At 46.1% G+C, this 23,843-nt stretch overlaps 1 protein-coding gene across 2 annotated transcripts in view; it reads right to left on the bottom strand.

The window, feature by feature from the left end:
* Positions 1–23,843, bottom strand: part of CRB1 (crumbs cell polarity complex component 1) — a 307,060-nt gene that overhangs the window by 60,327 nt on the left and 222,890 nt on the right. For both annotated transcript variants that reach the window (XR_010186785.1, XM_063940122.1), the window contains exons 7-9: positions 12,431–12,978; positions 11,947–12,103; positions 10,013–10,913 (exon numbers count right to left, since the gene is read on the bottom strand). Coding sequence is in view for 1 of the 2 variants with exons in the window: in XM_063940122.1 (XP_063796192.1) it covers positions 10,013–10,913; positions 11,947–12,103; positions 12,431–12,978 (1,606 nt within the window). In the remaining variant the exon portion in view is untranslated. The remainder of the gene's footprint in view (positions 1–10,012; positions 10,914–11,946; positions 12,104–12,430; positions 12,979–23,843) is intronic.

Genomic DNA, 23,843 nt, shown 5'->3' with positions numbered 1-23,843 from the left:
TTAGCTACATATGCAGCAATCTGCATCCATCTCTGAATAGAGCCCTGTGTGCGGTGCTAAAGACATTCATTTATGTAAACTGGCTTCTTATTTAAAAGCATCTAAGTTCTTGCATACACCTCTGGAGGAAGTTTTACGTGCGGTGGTAATTTTGCTACCTTCAAGACAGAAGTGCAAATGTTACAATTAGTACAACAAATGCTGCAGGGCATCTGAAGGAAATGTTTGCTTCAGAAGAACCAGAGGCTTATTTGTTATTATTTGAAAGGGTGGCATAGCTCTTAAAATGGCCGGGGGATACTTGGGCTGATAAGCTTGCCCCCTATGTTACTGCGGAGGCTCAGAAAGCCTATGCTGATCTATCGCCTGCTGATGCAGAGAAATATGACTTGGTTAAGTGCCATTCTGGCCTGTCAGGTCTCACTCCTTCTGGGAAAGCGCAGAGCTTTCACGAATAGGCCCTAATACCAGGGATTCGGAAGAAGGTGGAAGAATTTGCCAGATAGAGGCTCCAGCCAGAAAATCTCACATTGTTAATATGGTGGTTAATGACCAGTGAACCCTAGGGCGGAATATGCAGCGCTGGGTCATAAATGCTGATCCCCAGAGTTTGGAAAAACCAATTACAGTACTGGAGCGGTGTGAGACTGCAGGAAATATGTGAAAGTTGGCAGAAAAGAACCCAGGGAATGGGCGACCAGTTAAGATGTCACCCCAGTGGCCTGTGACTCAGACTGTCACCTCTCCTCAAGAAAACACTGCTGGAGACACCAGGGTTGTTTGCTATGAGTGCGAATGGCCAGGTCATATAAGGCGGGACTGTCCCAGAAAAACAGCGCCTATGGAGTATGGGGTTGCTAATATAAACACCACATACCCAGCTTTTTGCACAATTGTACCCCTGGATTGCAGACCGCTGTTACTGTGGGAAACCACCTTACTAAATGGCCAAGAATTCCCACCTATTATAGATTCAGGGAATGAGCTGACCCTGATCTCAGATGCTGTCCTGCCCAGGCCAGTAGAAAAGGTACCATGGTTTGTTGAAGTACTCTGCATTCATGGATCAATGGAAAACTTCTCCCAGGTGTGAGTGAGCCTCACCATGAGATGGTCACCACGGTTGGTCCTAAGCGCCCCTATCCTCTCATATTGGGACACAATTTCACAGGATTTAGTGAGCTCTTAAAGGAACCATAGAGGTAAAACCACTGTAAAGTCTCCAAGGCCCTACCTCGTAAAAGGGAGAAGAGCGTAAAAGCACGGCCGGTCCTCTTTGGAGAGGAAACCTCTAAGCACCTTTCTGGTTCACATGGCCCTTTGACCTTTGGACCTTTGTTGGTGTATACATTGTCAGCGTAACAACGGAAAGAAGCTAAGTTCTTGGTCATTAAGCAGTGACTGTATCGCATTCCGGAGGCACTGCGCCAAGCTGTCAGGCAAGAAATGAAAGAGGAAAGTCCTAACATGGTACTCCTTGCTAGACCACTTGGATGTCAGCCAGTCCCTTTGAGGTATACATGATCCATGGAGTGGTGGAAAAGCATACAACCCAGCATCATCAAGAAACAAGGACTATTTGTTCCTATGCCAGAAAACACCATATTCGGCAAGAAGGAGGAGGATAACCCTGGAAAGGGGGCAAGGAAGCATCAGTATGGTAACCGAACCAGATATATGAATGTCTTTCCCGGAAAATTTAGAAAGACTGAATGCTGACAGCCAACACAAAGAAAGAGGTGCGCTTCCCCAAACTTGGAAAAGCGAAAGAGGAATATGTGGTGAGAGGGCTTGTGTCTCACCACAACTGCCCACATTTCTGTGGGATCAGCTGTCTCCAAGAGAGAGGAAAACAAGACCTGCATATTCTACACCTGCAGTAGTAATTTTGAATTCTGGGTTTTCCAGCTCACCCAGAGCCAACAGGAAGTCAGAAGCAGGAGAAGAGTTTAAAACTGCCATAAACCCACTGCACAGGGCACTGATGTCTGCTAGAGGCCAGTTAGTAGGCTGGAGTTTTGTAGTACCAGGGGCTGTGGACGTTGGCTGTGCCAGGAAGTGCATGGCGGATGGTGGCTGCAGGTTGATGCAACATAATGAGCACAGGGAGTGCTAAGACATTTACCTTTCATTTGTTCATTTTAAGTTATATACCTGTGTGACCAGGCACAAGCCTGTGTATACTATGTTCAGTGTCCAATGCCAGTAAAAGTTAAAGACACTGTGTTTCACTGGAACACCTGCCTAAGGGTCCTTATTTTCAGTACCCGCTTTACACTATGCAAATGACAACTATACAAATCAAATTCAAATATAACACTGAAGCAGCCCCCCTGAAGATACTGCAAACTTTTATGCAAAATGTTTCTGTCACTTTAAAGAGAAAGCAATACATACCACAGACAATAAGGTTAGGTATAGGTACAAACGGGTTGGTATCGGTTGACCAGCAATTGGGAGATCATACCAACGCCGGGATCCCATCTGTCAGATGGCCGGCAGGGTGGGGGGGGGGGGCGAGCTCAATAAAGCCCCTTGCTGCGCTCGCCATAGGTTCTATTCCCACTCTGTGGGTGTCACGGACACCCACAAGTGGGCATAGCCCCTGTTGGTCTGCATGATGACCATTGGGCTAGTCAGTGTTTGGGATGCCGGTGCTGGTATTGTGACTGGCGGTCTCCTGACCACCGGTCACATAACTGCACCCCGTACAAACAGAGAGTGGTTGAATATTTTCTCCAGTACCCATGATAACATGTTCAAGTGATAAGTTGAATGTTTAATCTATAACAGTGACAAAAAAACACATATGACAGGATTTGCATCATGTTCTTATACAAATAATTAGTATTCGCTAATAGGCAACAAGAAAATGACCATGCAGTAAGAGTTCTCAGCTATACTTACTCCCTGTGTAAGAATTTGGTCCAGTTTGTTGCACTGCCAATCACAGCATTCCCTCATAAGAAAGCCAGAGAGTACTGTGTCATGTTTGTGAGAGGCAGAGATCTGTCAGTTCTGAGGGAACCGAGTCATTGTGGGATTCAGGCTAGGGCACACGTGTACTGAAAATGGCAACTACATGTAACTTGATGACTGTGGATCTGTCTAATAGGGTATCTGTTATGATTCCAGCACTCCTGACCGGAGGAGATTTTATGACAAGGACCAGAGCGCTGGAATGGAATGCAGCTAACGGGAGCAGGAAAGACTAGTTGCCCCTGGCGCCCTAACTCTATTGTCTCACCCGTGCTATCGGAAATCCCCTGCGAGACTATGGTTTCTTGAGCCCCTGGCAGCCACGTTTGAAGGGCGGATTATGTCTGCCCAACTCCGGTGCCCCCCGGTCTTAGTGAGAGACAAAGGGAAATCCGAGGCAGGATAATAACAAGAGGACCTCTGACTGACAACAGGCCAGGGGCAACAAGCTAACTAACAAAACCTGAAGTATGTGCGGAAACCCGCCAGGGAAAAGAACAACCAAAATCCACTTGTCCAATACTCCTACCCAGCACCGCTGGATACCAGAGTGGACCTGTGGAAGCGTAACCCTCCGCGAAATGCTCCAAAACACAAATAATAAATAATAAAGCGGACAAGCCGCAACACACGGCAAAGCCGCGACTCACGAACACCACTGGATGTTATACGGTGATTAGTCAGGACTCCAGGAATAAGATGACAACTTCCGAGTTCAGGACTTCCGAATACTGGAATGACCGGATACAGCAAGACTGGAACAGACTCTCAGCAAACAGAGACAGCATGCAGGAAGCTATTACCGGCGTCTGTGAGAAGCCCTGAGAGTGCATATGAACAGGAGTCCTCCAATCAGGAGCTGACAGGGCTAATTACCTACATGCCGTGCAGCTGCCTTGCTGCACGGCCAGGAAACAGGTGTAGGTTCATTAAACCCTGGACCCAGCAACGGGGAACGCGGTCCGTCAGTGGCGTCCCCGTTGCTAGGGTCCGTGCGGCTCAGTGCGCCCGGCGTCCAGCGTTGCCAGGGAGCCGGCGGCTGTCCGCGTACGGCGTCCCTGGTTGCTAGGCGCCGGGCCGCACCAATGAGCGGACCCCGGCGCCTAACAGTACCCCCCCCCTTGAGGAGGGGTCAAGGAACCCCTAAAGCCAGGCTTCCAAGGAAATTCCCGAAAAAATGCCCTCTTGAGCCTTGGGGCATGAAGATCCTTATCCAGGACCCAGGACCTTTCCTCTGGACCATAACCTCTCCAGTGAACCAGAAAATAAAGCCGGCCCCTGGACAACTTGGAATCGAGAACCTTCTCCACCAGGAACTCCTGTTGTCCCTGTACATCCACTGGAGATCTTCCCTGAGAAATCTTCCGAGGAAATTTATTGGAAGAAATGTATGGCTTCAACAGGGAGCAATGAAACGTATTACCAATCCGAAGAGATTTTGGTAAACGTAACCGGAAAGCAACTGGGTTAACTTTTTTAATGATATGAAATGGTCCAATAAATTTGGGTCCCAACCTAGCTGAAGATTGTCGAAGTCTAATGTTACGAGTCGACAACCATACCCTATCTCCCACCTTAAAATTGCAAGGACGTCGGAGCCGGTCAGAAATTTTTTTCTCTCGAAAGGCCGCTTTTCTGAGAGCAAGGTGCACTTTTTTCCAAATGGCTCTGAGATGGGAGGTTAAGGTTAGCGAGGAAACTGAGGAATGTTGAAAAAAAGAATTAGCTCTGGCGTGAAAACCAAAAACTGAAAAGAATGGAGACACGTTGGTGGAGGAATGACAAGAATTATTGTAAGCAAACTCCGCCAATGGAAGAAACTCGGACCAATCATTCTGGAGTTTGGCTGAGTACAAACGCAAATACTGTTTCAATGATTGGTTAACTCGCTCGGTTTGCCCGTTGGACTGTGGGTGGTAACCAGATGTTAATGACAATCTCATCTTTAATGAAGCACAAAAACACTTCCAGAATTGTGCAATGAATTGTGGACCCCGATCAGAAACAATATCAGTGGGCAACCCATGAAGTCTGAAAACATGGCGGAGAAACAACACTGCCAATCCTTGGGCAGATGGCAGTCGGGGAAGGGCAATGAAATGAGCCATCTTGCTAAAACGGTCTACTACCACCCAAATGACTCTGCATCCAGCTGAAAGGGGAAGGTCCACCACAAAATCCATGGAAATATGAGACCATGGCCTGAGAGGGACATTCAAGGGCATAAGTTGCCCGATAGGCAAGGAACGGGGAACCTTATGCTGTGCACAAACCTGACATGAAGAAACAAACTCCTTAACGTCTTTAGAAAGACCAGGCCACCATACTGAGCGGGAGACTAACTCCAATGTCTTAGAGATCCCTGGATGCCCGGAAACTTTGTTATCATGGAACTCAGTCAAAACAGTAGCTCTCAAGAACTCAGGGACGTAAAGACGACCAGCAGGAGTATTTCCAGGAGTTTGGTGTTGAAGCTGTTTTAACTGGGTAAATAAATCTTGTGTGAGGCCTGCCCAAATGACTGAAGATGGAAGTATGGGAGTAACAGGACTGTTATCATGAACCGGAAGAAAACTGCGTGACAGAGCATCTGCCTTGGTATTCTTGGAACCTGGCCTGAAAGTTATAATAAACTTGAAACGAGTAAAGAACAAAGCCCAACGAGCCTGCCGGGCATTCAGCCGCTTAGCTGATTCGATGTATTGCAGATTCTTATGGTCAGTCAATACTGAAATGGTATGTGTTGCTCCCTCCAGCCAATGCCTCCACTCCTCGAAAGCCCATTTTATTGCCAGTAATTCCCGGTTACCAACGTCATAGTTGGATTCAGCGGAGGAGAATTTCCTGGACATAAAGGCACAAGGATGTAGTTCCAGAGACTCTGGATCCTTTTGAGATAGTATAGCCCCTACTCCAACCTCCGAGGCATCAACCTCCACAACGAAGGGCAATCCTGGATTGGGATGTCTGAGGACTGGAGCCGAGACAAAAGCTTGTTTCAAGGCCCGGAAGGACAACTCCGCTTCACGCGACCAGTTGGTAGGATCTGCTCCTTTCTTTGTCAGGGCCACAATGGGAGCAACCAGGTTGGAAAAAGAATGAATGAACCTCCTGTAATAATTCGCAAACCCTAAAAAGCGCTGAATTGCTTTTAAATTGGTGGGTTGCGCCCAACTAAGGATGGCCTGGAGCTTCTTTGGTTCCATGAAAAATCCCCGAGGGGAAATAATGTACCCTAAAAAAGATACCTCCGTGACATGAAACATTTTTCCAGTTTGGCATATAGATGATTCTCACGTAACTTTTGAAGAACCTGACACACCTGGGTAACATGTTGTTCAATAGAGTCAGAATAAATCAGGATGTCGTCTAAGTAAACGACCACGAATTTCCCTAGGAAGTCACGGAGCACATCGTTAATGAGGTCCTGGAAAACTGCTGGAGCGTTAGACAAGCCGAACGGCATCACTAGGTACTCGTAGTGACCCGACTGAGTACTGAAGGCTGTCTTCCACTCATCTCCGGACCTGATTCGAATGAGGTTATACGCTCCTCTTAGATCAATTTTGGAAAAAATCACAGCCGAACGCAGCTGATCAAAGAGGACAGAAATCAGCGGCAGAGGATAAGTATTTTTAACTGAGATTTTATTAAGGGCTCTATAGTCAATGCAAGGTCTGAGCGAGCCATCCTTTTTCTCCACAAAGAAGAAGCCTGCACTTAAAGGAGATTTAGATGGCCTAATAAATCCTTTCCCTAGGCTCTCTTTAACATAGTCATTCATGGCCGCAGTTTCTGGCCCGGATAAAGCATATAACCTTCCCTTTGGCAATGCGGCACCAGGAATTAGCTCAATGGCGCAATCATAAGGCCGATGGGGAGGCAAAATGTCTGCATTGCCCTTGGAGAACACATCAGCAAACTCCTGGTACTCCACGGGAATGAGTTCAGGAATGGCAGCAGCTATTCTGACTGGAAACAAAATACATTCCTTATCACAGAAGGCACCCCATTGAGAAATCTCCCCTGACCGCCAATCAATGGTGGGATTGTGAAAGGCCAGCCAAGGGTGACCCAGAACCACTGGAACTGCTGGGCAATGGGTAAGGAAGAACTCGATTTTTTCAGAATGAAGAGCTCCTACCGTAAGTAGTACAGGGGGTGTACAGAGGGAAATAACCCCATTGGACAGTGGACTCCCATCTAAGCCATGCATGGTGACACACCTACCCAAAGATAACTGAGGAATGCCTAAGGCCTTAGCCCAAGTTAAATCCATAAAGTTTCCTGCGGCTCCACTGTCGACAAAAGCCGACACCGAGGAACTGAGGCTGCCAAAGGAAACCTTAGCTGGGACTAAAAGGGAGTTATTCGAGGAGATAAGCTGCAGACCTAGGTGAACCCCCTCACAATTCACCTGGTCAAGGCGTTTCCCGACTTATTCGGACAATTACGAGCAAAATGTCCCTTACCCCCACAGTACAAACAAAGACCAGAGTTTTGCCTTCTGGCTCTCTCTTCAGGAGACAACCGGGAGAGACCCATCTGCATGGGCTCCTCTATGTCCTCAGGGATGGAATATACACATGGAGATGACCTGACCGATGCTCCTTTTTCAGCCTTCCGCTCTCTGAGACGACGATCAATCTTAATAGAAAGCTCCATGAGTTTATCGAGAGTCTCAGGAGCGGGATACTGGAGGAGACTGTCTTTAATAGATTCTGATAAGCCGAGGCGAAACTGACTGCGCAGGGCTGGGTCATTCCAGCCACAGTCGTTCGACCACCGGCGAAACTCCGTACAATAAACCTCTGCAGGATTCCTACCCTGTCTGAGAGCGCGCAATTGACCTTCAGCGGATGCCTCTCTATCAGGGTCATCATATAACAGTCCTAAAGACCCCAAAAAAGTGTCTACTGACAAAAACACCGGATCATCTGCTTTTAAACCAAATGCCCAAGTCTGGGGATCCCCCTGGAGCAAAGAAATTATAATCCCGACCCGCTGAGATTTAGTACCCGAGGAGATCGGTCTTAAACGAAAATAAAGTTTACAGGATTCTTTAAAATTAAAAAACTCTTTTCTATCACCAGAAAAACGGTCAGGCAAATGCATTTTTGGTTCAGGAACTACCCTCGGGGAAGTTCGTAAAAGATCTTCCTGCGACTTCACCCGAAGGGAAAGATCCTGAACCATCTGAGTAAGTTCTTGAATCTGACTGACTAAGAGCTGACCAGGATTTGGTCCTAACTCTGTTGGATTCATGAGGCCGACAATTTCTTACAAAAACTGAATAAGAAAAAATTAAACTCCGTTTAATTTTAAGTTTTGGTATGGCCGGTAATAATGTTATGATTCCAGCACTCCTGACCGGAGGAGATTTTATGACAAGGACCAGAGCGCTGGAATGGAATGCAGGTAACGGGAGCAGGAAAGACTAGTTGCCCCTGGCGCCCTAACTCTATTGTCTCACCCGTGCTATCGGAAATCCCCTGCGAGACTATGGTTTCTTGAGCCCCTGGCAGCCACGTTTGAAGGGCGGATTATGTCTGCCCAACTCCGGTGCCCCCCGGTCTTAGTGAGAGACAAAGGGAAATCCGAGGCAGGATAATAACAAGAGGACCTCTGACTGACAACAGGCCAGGGGCAACAAGCTAACTAACAAAACCTGAATTATGTGCGGAAACCCGCCAGGGAAAAGGACAACCAAAATCCACTTTTCCAATACTCCTACCCAGCACCGCTGGATACCAGAGTGGACCTGTGGAAGCGGAACCCTCCGCGAATTGCTCCAAAACACAAATAATAAATAATAAAGCGGACAAGCCGCAACACACGGCAAAGCCGCGACTCACGAACACCACTGGATGTTATACGGTGATTAGTCAGGACTCCAGGAATAAGATGACAACTTCCGAGTTCAGGACTTCCGAATACTGGAATGACCGGATACAGCAAGACTGGAACAGACTCTCAGCAAACAGAGACAGCATGCAGGAAGCTATTACCGGCGTCTGTGAGAAGCCCTGAGAGTGCATATGAACAGGAGTCCTCCAATCAGGAGCTGACAGGGCTAATTACCTACATGCCGTGCAGCTGTCTTGCTGCACGGCCAGGAAACAGGTGTAGGTTCATTAAACCCTGGACCCAGCAACGGGGAACGCGGTCCTTCAGTGGCGTCCCCGTTGCTAGGGTCCGTGCGGCTCAGTGCGCCCGGCGTCCAGCGTTGCCAGGGAGCCGGCGGCTGTCCGCGTACGGCGTCCCTGGTTGCTAGGCGCCGGGCCGCACCGACGAGCGGACCCCTGCGCCTAACAGTATCACAATCACATTTTAGCAGGAGACCGGGAATATTGTGAGATGCGGCACCATCAAACTCCTGCTCATGGAAGCAGTTGATAATCATGGAGATTTCCCAAATAAAATAAAGTGTTGACTGGTGCAACACTGGTGGATCATTGGCTGTTACCGTAACACCTATTGGAGCAGAGAGAGGCCTAAAAGTAAGTACTGGTCACAGTAGAGAACTACTCCACCAACTACGTATTCCTAAAAGCCAGAGGACAGAAACTGGTTATATATGTAGAATACTAGAAAGAGATATTTTGTGTAAAGTTGGCCAATTCCAGAAATACGTAAATGGCTGCTTATCCCCATTATAATTTATAAGGCTTCAGCACATGTATAGGATTGTGTATCTTTTATGTTAGCAAACTCATCTAAAGCACACAAACTCAGGCAGTTGTATCTACAATGTAAAGCAACGATTCTGAGACAGAAGACATCTAAGTCACACACATACACACATGACTGAGAGGTAGATGATACATACATTCTTACCAAACTGAGACGTGATGTTTCAGACACTGACAACACACTGCGAAGAACATAAGAATGAAAGTTATGTTAATACATACAGATGGACAGCACTGTCATCCCATCATAAGAATGAGATAACTAAAAGCCTTAATAGATGGAGTCGATAGTTTGTTTCTAAGCACAGCATCAGAGGTCATAGCATTGCCCCATGTCTCACCTGCAGTGCTGCCCCGTGAAGTTAGCTGGGCAGATGCAACGGTATCCTGCTGTCGCCACAACACAGGTTGCTCCGTTAGCACACAGATGCCCGTGGCAGCTACTGATGTCGCAGTTAGTTCCAGTGTAACCAGTCTCACACTTACATTTATAACCATCTGTGCCAGGAGTGCAATTGCCATGTACACAGGGGTCAGTCCGACATTCTCTGATGTCCTTTTCACAGAAGGTTCCAGTTCGTAAAGCAGGGCAAGTGCACACAGCATGGGTAAAAACATCATGGCAGCTGCCTCCATACAAACAAGGGTTAGAGGCACAGGGGTCGGACATCAGGCATCTGATGTCAACTTTTTCAGGAGATGTTTTTACAAACTGCTCTATTTGTGGTTTAGCCATTGAGTACTCTGAGTCTGTAAAATATGGTAAGTGTATTCCTTCAATCAGCACTGTGCCCAGGCATCCACTGAAGTTTTTCTTCATACCATAACCGTCTACACCCAGATGGATATCTGTGCCCTCCCTGAGAAAGTTCAGGTTTCCTGTTGCAAGTGAACTGATGATTTTCTCTGGCTTTCCATCTATTTCCATCTGCCATGTAGAGGACTGGGATCCAGGAGCTGTCATTGACAAAGTCACGGTGTGCCACTGGCTATCACTTACTGACTCCATGCTCAGTAAACTTACTGCACTGAGGTCATTGCCACTCTGCAGGTGAAAATGGAGCAGTCTGTCCTGGATGCCAACAGTGATTATTTCTGGTTCCCTTTGTGCATACAGAAGCACAGACTCAGACTCATGTGTTCGAAAACCAATTGTTAAGTTGGTGAGGTCCCTCATTATCTTGCCATTACTCCTAAAGGTGATTTCATGCCCTTCCCCATGGAACAGTGCATTGGAAATACCTGTTAGGGCAAAAAAATATTGAAACGAGAAAAGGGAAAAGGTAAGAATTTGAATGTTCATTACTTGACACTAACCCATAGCAAGAAGACCTGCAAAGATTCATTAACATACCATCAACATGTTCTACTACTCGAGTAACTGATATGGCTTGACATCCCTGTTATTTTACTATTCTGAATACTGCTTATACATATTTAGAAATATACTCTATACAGAGGCAGAACTCTTGGAGGCAACGGAGTCATCTGCCGCCGGGCTCCTCCTCTGAAGGGGGCACCTCTCCTCCCATTCTGTGACACCATTGAAGTAAGTTAATTGATGGCTGCCGCTATCTATTCACTATATGAAGTTACTTCTCTGACAATTACACATAACTTCATATAGTTACAATTCTCATGCTTCCTGTACTGGAGCAAATAGCTCCATCAGTAAAGTGTCTGCTGTCAGTGGGTTCTAATCCTGGGTATGACTGCTAAGAAATGTGTGATTTAAAATAAAAGACAATGAAATGTATATATACAGTATATAAAAAAAAAATTCAGAACACTCCATGCACAGACACACACATACATATATGCACACATACATACATATATTTATCTAAATATAAAGGGGGGGGGGCAACTGGTATGAACTTGCCTCCGGGCGACTGTGACAAACTTACGCCACTGACTCTATATCTTCGCTGCCACCCAAAGGACCAGAAATTTCATAATGCACCTAATTACCCCATTCAGCAAGATACTGTATATGCACCATTACAAAGGCATCATGTTTGTGCACATCAACCTCAATACATGTACAAAAGCAGGTACAATAACATCACAAACATGCTAAAGTCATTTTTATACAAAGCTGCGCTTGATGTTTTAGTGTAAAACACCCCACATATCTTCTGCAGAAGCTTGAATACTCCTCCTGACTTTCTGATCAGGAACCTGCTCTGGACCATATGCTGTGAACTCTCAGCCAGATGCCTATTTAGACATGCTACACATCAAAAGGGACATGTTTCCTAGACTGTTTACTTACATTCAAATCCACCAGGCACATGCTGGCACTCAGATCCAGAAGGACACTGAGTGAGCTGGCACCACTTTAGGTCTTCACATCTTTTTCCTGCAGTATGTGGAGGACAGGTGCAGTTATCCCTGATATGGCAAATATTTCCATCCTGGCAAGGGCTGAACTAAAGCGAGAACAAAGATAAGTAAAATTATACATCCCAGGCGCAATTGCAGGATTGAATATTAGCATAAGTGACCCAATTGAAGTTTATAGGGGTAGCTTCATCTGCTAAGTTGCTGGCCAAAACATATATCCATATAAGTGAGCGCAAGGTTTACCATTTATCCAAAGATAAGTAAAACTATCACTAATCACTCCCAAAGAATTTAAAAAAATAGCTGCATCTGCATCATCTATATTAAGTTTGTGTTTTTACTGTTTTGTACTCTATAAGTTGTGTTGCCTATGTTTTCCACATTGCTTACTGATCGCGGTTATGGTTGCTTACCTTGCAGAAACTATCATGTTTGCATCCTTTCATCACATTGCTCAAAACTGGGTTTCCATTACTCATTGCCTCATAATTGGGGAAAAACTCCAAAGGGGAGTCATCAATCCTTAGATCTTGAACACAGCCTTTAAAATATCCTCCTCTCTTCTTGGTTTCCAATGGGTCTACCAAACCTCCCACATATAGAACACTTGGGTACTGTGTTCTCTTGATGTCTATAGATACCAGATCCAATGACGGTGAATAGGTAAACAGCTCGAGTTTGTGGCGCATCAGCTTCAAATGAACCAGGTGAAAATGGCCATTACTGATATTGGGTTCTATCTTAGATATGACCTCCTTTCCAGTCCTTGCTGTCAATTTACCATTTTCCAGAGATACCACAATATCGTGAAAACGAATGTTTCCCAAAGCAAACAACATCCCTGAATCATGTTGCGTTCTGACAAATGCAGAAATCGAGATGTCATCGCTGTGCTGAACCCCGGTTTGGAAAACAGCATATGATGCCACATTTCCATGTCCAAACCTGACAGCTTCATATTCTGAAAGTGACAAAAAGAGGTGTTGGGAAGTACAAACTTAATTACCATGATTGAATTGTATTTCTACCTAGTATTGCTAAAGTTCTCATTCTCACAACATGCAACAAGCCAGTGGCGTAACTATCAGGAGGTGCTGCTGCTATGGGGCCCTAGCTGCTTTCACAGCCCTTTGCCTCCAAGGCCCGCCACTCCCTCCTTCACCCCTGCCCATGGTGAGAACGGCCACCACCGCCGATAGCATCCCACCTCCCCCGCAGGCTGCAGCCATGAGGATGAGGTGGCCCTACCTGGCCGGCTCAGAGTCCAGAGTTACCAGTGCTGCGATTTTCAGCTATTTAGGGGGCAGGACCTAATTCCATTCAGTGCCTGTCCCCATCAGAGACCTCTGTTGTCATCAGGACTGGTAATGTTTCTCCTGCTTGTTCCCCCTCCATGTCTCTCTCTCCCTCTCTCTCCCCCCTCTCTCTTCCTGGCACACACTCTCTCTTTCTCCTCTCTCTCTCCCTGACACACTCTCTCTCTCTGACATTGTTTCTCCCTGATACTGTCCCTCTCTCTCTTCCCCTGACACTGTCTTCCCTTGACACTCTGACTCCATCCCTCCCTGATACTGTCTCTCTCTCTCTCTCTGACACTGTCTCTCTCTCTCTCCCTGATACTGCACCCCATCTCTCTCTCTCTCTCTCTCTCTCTCTCTCTCTCTGATACTGTCCCACCCTCTCTCTGACACTGCCTCTCTCTCTCCTTGACACTGTCTCTATCTCTTTTTCTGACTCTGTCTCTCTCTCCCTCTTTCTCCCTGACACTGTCTCTATCTCTTTGTCTCTCTCTGACACTAACTGTCTCCCCCTCTCTTCCTGACACTACCTTTCTCTGAGAATAAATACATTTTGAGTGCGCCGTCAACAGCAGCAGGAATTGGGTCTGGTCAGATCCCTAGAGTAAAGACTAAGCAATAAAAAGAAAGGTATATACCAGCGCTGGCTTACACAATAATACTTAAGAACAGTTTGTAATGAAGTAAATAATACAATTTATTACACTAAAACATCTTTAAAAACACATATATAAATTAAATAAAAATGCCACAGAATTGCCACTGTTCAAACTCCTATATCAGCATTATTCAAACCCTGGCTAGGACACTCTCCATATTATGTCCATATTAGGTCACTGTAACTGGCTGTTGTTACAGTATAGTATGCAGTAGTCCCCAATGATGACACAGAAGTAGATAATGGTCAGTTGTTGCTATAGGGGAAATCCGGATGTTTTGTAGTGCTGCAGTGAAACTCCAAATAGTACCAGGAAAGAAGTTTCCAGGAGTCCAGATGACAAAGTAGAGTGGCTCCCTGTTATTGTGTAAGCCAGCACTGGTATATACCTTTCTTTTTATTGCTCTCTCTCTCTCTCTCTCTCTCTCTCTCTCTCTCCCTGACACTGTCTCTCTCTCCTTCTCTCTGACACTGTCTCCCTCTCTCCCTCCCTGACACACTCTCTCTCCCTCCCTGATACTCTATGTTGTTCCATCTTTCTCTAATGACGCGCTCACTCTCTTTTGCCCCCCTCTCTTTCTGTCTCCCTCCATGACATTCTCTTGCTTGCTCCCCTCCTCTCTGTCTTCCTCCTCTCCATTCTCTCTCTGACACCCTCTCTCTCTCCCTGATGCCCTCTCTCTCCTCCCTCTCATCCCCTTTTCTCTCTTTCTCCCTGACACCCTCTCTCTTGCTCCCACCTCTCTTTCTCTCATTCCCTCTTTTTCTATGAAACCGTCTCTGTTTCTCTAACTCCCTCTTTCTTGCTTCTCTCTCTCTCTTCCCCTGACACCCCCTGTGTCTCTCTCTCACTCCCCTCACTCTCTCTCCTGCTCCTATAAGGGGCATTATAGTGACAATGGCAAGGGGGGCCTTTCAAGATCTTGCTATGAGGCCCACAAAGTTCTAGTTACGCCCCTGCAACATGTTGTAGTGACCAAACTAAGGTAATGGACTCAGAAAAGTTTATTTTCTACAGTATTATCCTGCTGTGCTTATAAACCTCACATATGCCAGGTCACTTCCCTGAAAGCATAAACAAGTAAGCTGGCCCCACAAGGTCTCATACAGTCACACTGCCCTAGATCCAAATGGGAGGATATATCTAAAAGCTGCACAAATTTAAAAGAATCGGTAATTCATTTAAAACTGATTTTGATATTCAGTCAAACGTCACTTGTTAAAAGTTCACAAACACAATCATGGTTCAATCATCTCCGTTCATGTCCCAGGTCACTCATATTAAAATTCTGTTTTTAAATATAATCTGAATATTTTTTATATAATTGAATAATTTTTTAAATATAAAAAAAATCTATATATATATATATATATATATTTAAATTCGAAAAAACACAATTTTTTGAAGGTTAAGTTTGCAAGGGATTTCCATAAAAAAACAAAAACTTTTAACGTAGCTGAAATGTGTCAGTTTAAGCTCAAATGTGTTTAAACCAGCTCAAGTGTCATCAAACTTGTTTGCCTTTTTTTAAATCACTCTAGAATTTGAGAAATTCCCAAAAATGTTTGCACCAAGTCAACACACTAGTTTGAGAAAAGATTTGTGGTCGGTTTGAGCATCTCTAGTTGGTGCAGTAGTTAGAGTTCATTCATTATTTCTTCAGACTCTCTGACTAATACAAGGTAATATGATCAAATAAAGACCAAGGTTACCACATTACTTACTCAAACAGTCACCCATAATACCTATGTAAATCATATGTGCCCCTTATTAAACAGGTGGGGTATACAAGGTCAACAATTATTAGATCGAAAGTGTCTAAGTCGACCCCAACATGGTCGATCTAATGCACTTTGACCATAAAGTGTTGACCTATGTCGAACTAGTAACTGTAAACCTGAGAGGAAGATAAGTTGTCATAAACCAACATGATTTACAGACATGCCCATAAATGATCAGCCCATTTTGACTGAATTATTATTGCCATGATATTTTGGAGGCAACACATGGAAACATTTAACCACTTTGATACTCATAGGCAAATGAAGGGGGGGGGGGGGGGGGGGGGGAGGTCCGGTTGCTCGGAAACTCCCCTCCTCTTGGCAAGTGGCTCAAATTACGACAGCAATAGCAATGGTATATAATACGATTACTAGAGCTGCCGCCACATCATGCAGTGCAAGGGATAGAGCAGAGCTACTGCACGTGCCCAGTGGTAGCAGCTTCTTTGCGTGTAGTGCACTGGACCAGAGATTAGCTATCAGGAAGAAGAGACAGGAGCCTTACCATGAGGTGGGAGAATGTGTGCTTAGAAAGTGCAGAACTGGTTGTATTTTTTATGTGTGTATTGATTATAGTATGTTTAACCTTTTCCTGACCACTTATCTTATTTATATTGTGACAAGAACACTGGGATAGTGTTTGAGGGCAGGTATATTTGTCCCAGGTTCTTGTCTTACATGTTTTAGAAAATGTTAACTTCTAGGAAAAATGCTTTTTGTTTTGTCTGAACCTTTTCAGTTTGCTGTAAAAGCTGGGTAAAGGCTCTGAGAGAGAGATAAGGCGAGTTCTAGACATTGGGCCCAGTTCGGGTCTTTGGCCTCACAGAGGGCTAATCAGGGTTTCAGCTGTGTAAGAGTGATATAGTGCTTCTAACCTGATTAGTATGGGCAGACTGCCTGGGAAGGCTGCAGGATCTGTGTGTGAGAGACACGCTTTCTGATGCAAGTAAGCTATACAGTATGTACTGAAGAACTCTGTGTTTTGTTTAGTGACAGTTAGGAACATCTTATGTTTAGTTAGTGCCGGACAGGCAAGGTATTTTTATTTTGGGGTTTGTTTTATTTTCTGTTTCAATAAAACTGGCCGGGGTCAGTTGTACCAGAAACTGGACTTGTGTTGTTCCTCAGCTGCTGCGTGCTGCCATATTCCCCAGGAAAAGGCACCTTGCACCCCTACAGTGTTACAACTTGGTGGAGAATGCGAGCAGGCCGTTCTGCGCATAAGTGAAAGCAGCAGCTTTGTGAGGCCTGCAGAAAACGGTGGTTTATGCAGATACAGCCCAGTGTGAAGTTACTGAGACTCACCCCTGAGGGTTTGATATATGTCCTGGGTGAAAGCAGCTGCAAAGCCGCCTGAAAAATCTGTTGACATGGAGGATCTGCTTAAAGCCTTGCTGCAAGCTACAGCGGCTCAGCAGGAGGCCAACCGACAGCAGCAGGTGGCAATGGAGGAAAATTGGAGACTACAGCAGGAGGCCAACAGACAGCAGCAGGTGGCAATGGAGGAAAATAAGAGACAACAGCAGGCAGTTGTTGATGAACTTTACAGGCAACAGCGTCAGGATAGAGAGGCCTTAGCAGAAGTGGTGCAGAGACTTGCAGCTCGGGTTGGAGATGTGGCCGTCAGTGCTCCAACCAGCTCTAGTTCTATACGAGCCAGTCACTTCCTGCAGAAAATGACAGAGGCTGATGATGTGGAGGCCTATCTGACCACGTTTGAAAGGACTGCCGAGCGTGAGAACTGGCCCAAAGCACAGTGGGCCAGTCTGCTGGCACCTTTCCTGTCAGGTGAGCCCCAAAAAGCTTACTTTGATTTAAGCCCTGCTGAGGCTCGGGACTATGATAAACTAAAGACTGAGATCCTGACCCGCCTGGGAGTCACGCTGTCAGTACGAGCACAACGGGTGCACCGTTGGCTGTACGCCATGGAGAAGCCTCCGCGCTCCCAGATGCACGACCTTATTCAGCTAACAAAAAAATGGCTGCAGCCAGAGACATTAACTGGTCCCCAGATGGTGGAAAGAGTCGTCATGGACCGCTACTTGAGATCTTTGCCCATGGTCCTGCGCAAGTGGGTGAGCCATGGAAACCCGGGTACTGCTGACCAATTAGTGGACATGGTAGAGAGGTATTTGGCAGCAGAGGAACTACTGATGACCACCCAGCAACCCATAGATCCTCGACAGCGCCCTTCAGTAAAGACTGGTAAGACTGTTCCGTGGGAAAACGTTGCTGGGCGGTTAAGAGAACGCAAGGCTGGAGAGACTGTAAACACTGGCCCTGGAAACAGGCCAATGGGGCTAGAACGGTCTATGCTGCCCAAATGGGTTGATAATCGTGTGGTTAAATGTTTTAGGTGTGGTATGCCAGGTCATGTTATTGCCAATTGCCCAGTCACGCAAGAACCCATGCAATGTGATGCTGCCTTTGAATGTCGCAGAATGTCTTTCTTTGCTAGGTTAGCCTGTACTGTGGTACCTTCACCTGAGCTGGAAAAACAAATGTGTGATGTGTTCTTAGAGGGTAACCGGGTAGAGGCCTTGCTAGATTCAGGAAGTTTAGTTACCCTCGTGAAAGCTGGGTTAGTGAACCCCTTAAAGGTCCAGCAAATACCTGTTGGGGTAACTTGCATACATGGGGATACCCAATATTATGCCACTGCTGAGGTGAATATAGAAACTTGTTGTGGGTCAGCCATGGTTAAAGTGGGACTGGTCCCTACCTTGGTGCATGAGGCCATAATAGGGAGGGATTTTCCTCATTTTTGGAAACTGTGGGAATCACGGTTATCAACAGATGTGAGAAGTAAAAAGCCAGTTGATAATACCGGTGATTTTATGGATGTACGTGGGTCTTCGGAACTTTCTGGCCCTTTGCCTTTTGCTAGTTTGGCTGGGAAGTGACAGATGGGGAGTCCAGTGAGGACCCTCTTGCCGGGAACAGAGACATAGTAGTTAGAACTGAAAGCGTGCCTGACCTGGAGGTAAAGAAGGATCTGTTTGCGTCTGAACAGTTAAAGGATCCTACCTTAATAAAGGCTAGAGAGAATGTTAAGATTGTTAATGGGGAACCTGTGGTACCAGGTGACAGGGTTACGTATCCCCACATGGCCATCTGTAATGAGCTCTTGTACCACATTGTCAAAAGGGGTGAGGATGTGGTGGAACAGCTGGTAGTTCCCCAGCCTTATCGGAGAACGGTACTAGATTTAGCTCATAGTCACGTTACCGCAGGACATTTAGGGGCAGAAAAAACCACTGAAAGAGTTTTACAAAGGTTCTTTTGGCCAGGGGTTTATAAAGAAGTGTCTGAATATTGTTCTTCCTGTCCTGAATGCCAGTATCATGCCCCTAGACCCCATTTCAGGAGCCCACTAGTTCCCATGCCTATTATAGAGGTCCCGTTTGACAGAATAGCCATGGATCTCGTGGGGCCCTTGTTAAAGTCTGCTCGGGGCCATCAGTATATCCTGGTAATTATGGACTATGCCACTCGATATCCTGAGGCTGTCCCTTTACGCACTATCACAACCAAGGCGATAGCTAGGGAGCTGGTGCAGGTATTTAGTAGAGTGGGAATACCAAAAGAAATTTTGACTGACCAAGGTACTCCATTTATGTCAAGGATCATGAAAGAATTGTGCAAGTTATTTAAGGTCACTCACCTCAGGACGTCCATCTACCATCCCCAAACTGACGGGTTGGTGGAAAGGTTTAATAAAACATTAAAAAGTACCGTATATACTCGAGTATAAGCCGACTTTTTCAGCACTTTTTTTTGTGCTGAAAAAGCCACCTCGGCTTATACTCGAGTCAGTGCAGGCAGAGGCAGAGCAGTGTGAAGGAGGGACATGGAGCGCACAGCGCGCGGCGCTCCTGTGTCCCTCCTGCATCTCCGGCGGCAGCAGCGGCGGTTCTATTACAGGAAATACCCGTTCGTGACCTCTGATCACGAACCGGCACTTCCTATAATAGACCCGCCGCGGCCGCCGAAGATGCAGGAGGGACACAGGAGAGCCGCGCACGCTGTGTGCTTCGTGTCCCTCCAGAAGACAGCGCGGGATCGACGGAGGGGTAAGTAACAGCACTGTGGGGCATACCTGGCACTTGGGGAGGGAACGTATCTGGCAGCACTGTGGGGGCATATCTGGCAGCACTGTGGGGGCATATCTGGCAGCACTGTGGGGGCATAACTGGCAGCACTGTGGGGGCATAACTGGCAGCACTGTGGGGGCATATCTGGCAGCACTGTGGGGGCATATCTGGCAGCACTGTGGGGGCATAACTGGCAGCACTGTGGGGGCATATCTGGCAGCACTGTGGGGGCATATCTGGCAGCACTGTGGGGGCATATCTGGCAGCACTGTGGGGGCATATCTGGCAGCACTGTGGGGGCATATCTGGCAGCACTGTGGGGGCATATCTGGCAGCACTGTTGGGGCATACCTGGCAGCACTGTGGGGGCATAACTGGCAGCACTGTGGGGGCATATCTGGCAGCACTGTGGGGGCATATCTGGCAGCACTGTGGGGGCATATCTGGCAGCACTGTGGGGGCATATCTGGCAGCACTGTGGGGGCATAACTGGCAGCACTGTGGGGGCATATCTGGCAGCACTGTGGGGGCATATCTGGCAGCACTGTGGGGGCATATCTGGCACTATGAGGGCATATCTGGCACTGAGGGCTGTGTACGGCTAGAGCTGCATTTCCCACCCTAGGCTTATACTCGAGTCAATAAGTTTTCCCAGGTTTTTGTGGTAGAATTAGGTGCCTCGGCTTATATTCGGGTCGACTTATACTCGAGTATATACGGTATGTTAAAAAAGGTTGTTGAGAGAGATGGGAAAAACTGGGATTGTTTGTTGCCCTACTTGTTAATGGCCATCAGAGAAGTTCCTCAGTCCTCTACGGGGTTTTCTCCATTTGATTTGTTGTATGGTAGACACCCCAGAGGGCTGTTGGATGTTGCCAAAGAGACGTGGGAAGGACAGCCCACTCCTTATAGAAGCGTTATTGAGCATGTAACACAAATGCAGGATAGGATTGCAGCCGTGGTACCTGTTGTCAGAGAGCACATGGAACAGGCCCAAAGTGCTCAACAGAGGGTCTATAACCGGAGTGCCAAGATACGGGAATTTGCTCCTGGAGATAGAGTTCTTGTTTTGGTACCCACTGTGGAAAGCAAATTCCTAGCTAAATGGCAGGGTCCATTTGAGATTAGGGAAAAAGTGAATGAGGTTAATTACAAAGTATACCAGCCGGGAAAGAGAAAACCCGAACAGATCTACCATGTTAACTTAATCAAACCCTGGAAAGATAGGTTGTCTCTGTCAGCGGAGCCTTGCCCTTCGGTGTCTTCACCCCGGTTGCTTCCCGCAGTGAAGGTGTCAGAGACATTATCAGCTGATCAGAACAATCAGGTTAAAGAATTTCTCATCCAAAATAGGGAGGTATTTTCAGAGCTGCCTGGCCGAACGACCATAATAAAACATGACATTGTCACAGAACCAGGGGTCAGGGTTCATTTAAAGCCATATAGGATTCCTGAAGCTCAGCGAGAAGCTATTTCTAAGGAAGTTAAAACCATGTTAGAACTTGGAGTCATAGAGGAGTCTAACAGTGAGTGGTCCAGTCCCATAGTGCTCATCCCGAAGCCCGACGGTAGCATACGCTTCTGTAATGACTTTCGTAAGTTAAATGAGGTGTCCAAGTTTGACGCATACCCCATGCCCCGTGTGGATGAGCTTGTAGAAAGGCAGGGAACAGCCAGGTTTCTCACCACATTGGACCTGACCAAAGGTTACTGGCAAATACCTTTATCTGATAGCGCCAAAGAAAAAACAGCCTTTTCGGTTCCGGAGGGGCTGTACCAGTATAAGATGTTACCCTTTGGGTTGCATGGGGCTCCAGCAACCTTTCAACGGGCGATGGATAAAATTTTGAGGCCCCAGAGAAAATATGCAGCTGCCTATTTGGATGATGTGGTAATTCACAGTACAGACTGGGGGTCACATTTGGTTAAAGTACAAGCAGTACTGGACTCAATCAGAGAGGCAGGGTTAACTGCTAACCCAAAGAAGTGCTGCCTCGCAATGGAGGAGGTCAAATACTTGGGCTTCACCATAGGCAGAGGTCTGATTAGGCCCCAATTGAATAAAGTTGATGCTATTCAAAACTGGCCTCGTCCAGTGAATAAAAAACAGGTAAGGGCTTTTTTGGGAATTACTGGGTACTATAGACGGTTTATTCCTAATTTTGCGACCACAGCGGTGCCGTTGTCAGACCTTACCAAAGGGAAGCAGTCAAATGTGGTGAAATGGAACCCTGATGCAGAAAAGGCGTTCCAAGCGTTAAAAGTGGCTTTGTGTTCACAACCGGTGTTGATAACACCAGATTTTTCAAAAGAATTTGTGGTACAGACAGATGCCTCAGAGGTAGGGATAGGTGCTGTGCTGTCCCAAACCAGAGATGGGGACGAACACCCTATCATTTATTTGAGTAGGAAACTCAATGAGCATGAAAAAAGGTATGCCATTGTGGAAAAGGAGGCTTTGGCCATTAAGTGGGCACTAGATACCTTGAGATATTACCTCTTGGGTAGACAATTCAGACTAGTGACAGACCATGCCCCTTTAAAATGGATGTATGTAAATAGAGGCAAGAATGCTCGTGTAACTAGATGGTTTCTAGCGTTGCAGGACTTTAAGTTTACTGTCGAACATAGACCGGGAACACAATTGGCCAACGCAGATGCATTGTCTCGCATCTTCTGTTTGGGGGCTACAAGTGTTCCGGCCCCTAGGTCGAAACAGGGGAGGGGGATATGTGACAAGAACACTGGGATAGTGTTTGAGGGCAGGTATATTTGTCCCAGGTTCTTGTCTTACATGTTTTAGAAAATGTTAACTTCTAGGAAAAATGCTTTTTGTTTTGTCTGAACCTTTTCAGTTTGCTGTAAAAGCTGGGTAAAGGCTCTGAGAGAGAGATAAGGCGAGTTCTAGACATTGGGCCCAGTTCGGGTCTTTGGCCTCACAGAGGGCTAATCAGGGTTTCAGCTGTGTAAGAGTGATATAGTGCTTCTAACGTGATTAGTATGGGCAGACTGCCTGGGAAGGCTGCAGGATCTGTGTGTGAGAGACACGCTTTCTGATGCAAGTAAGCTATACAGTATGTACTGAAGAACTCTGTGTTTTGTTTAGTGACAGTTAGGAACATCTTATGTTTAGTTAGTGCCGGACAGGCAAGGTATTTTTATTTTGGGGTTTGTTTTATTTTCTGTTTCAATAAAACTGGCCGGGGTCAGTTGTACCAGAAACTGGACTTGTGTTGTTCCTCAGCTGCTGCGTGCTGCCATATTCCCCAGGAAAAGGCACCTTGCACCCCTACAGTGTTACAATATTATTTAAATAAGTTTGATACAGCCTATACTATACACCATATATAGTATTAAATATTAATACTGTATTCCATGTTCCACAGAGTGGGAGATTTTGGAATGCATTTGGAAACCCCACTCTAGAAATCCTGCGTTTGCCACTGATACTATCACTACTTGTGTGACCAGCATTGTAAGTGCTTTATTATCAGCACAAATGTTGTTAAATCCCTTTTACTGTTGGTGTTTTAAACATCTAATATCCTTTTAGTGCATTATTTTCTGCAGCAAGGTAATCATTAGCAGCATGAGGAGCAGGGGACATGTGAGGAGCAGAATTTACACATATTCAAGAAAATAGAAAATGTGTAAGATTTAATGCACTGAAAATAAAGACAAGAAGCCAAATTAGACAGAAAAATTGGGAGCTATGCAAAGGGGATAAAAGATAGATTCAAAGAAGGGTAAATGAGCCTACTGTATATAAAGTAAGTAAATAATGAAAATACATATGCAGTAAAGTGTAGTAAAGTAAAGTAGAGCTGTACATGTTATGGAGAGTCTGTTTAGCCTTATTTTGAATATCATTATCAATATTATTTAAATGTTTTTGTCAAATAATTCTCTAGCATCAAGGGACATATGGTAGCAGTTTTCAATGAGTGACATAAGTCTGAGGGCTGCCTGCATTAATCCATCCATATCAGGCGGT

This window comes from Pseudophryne corroboree, chromosome 9 (genome assembly GCF_028390025.1).
Source record: "Pseudophryne corroboree isolate aPseCor3 chromosome 9, aPseCor3.hap2, whole genome shotgun sequence".
NCBI classification, from domain to species: domain Eukaryota; kingdom Metazoa; phylum Chordata; class Amphibia; order Anura; family Myobatrachidae; genus Pseudophryne; species Pseudophryne corroboree.
The sequence above is the reverse complement of the archived record's forward strand: the minus strand, read 5'-3'. Positions and strand labels throughout refer to the sequence as shown.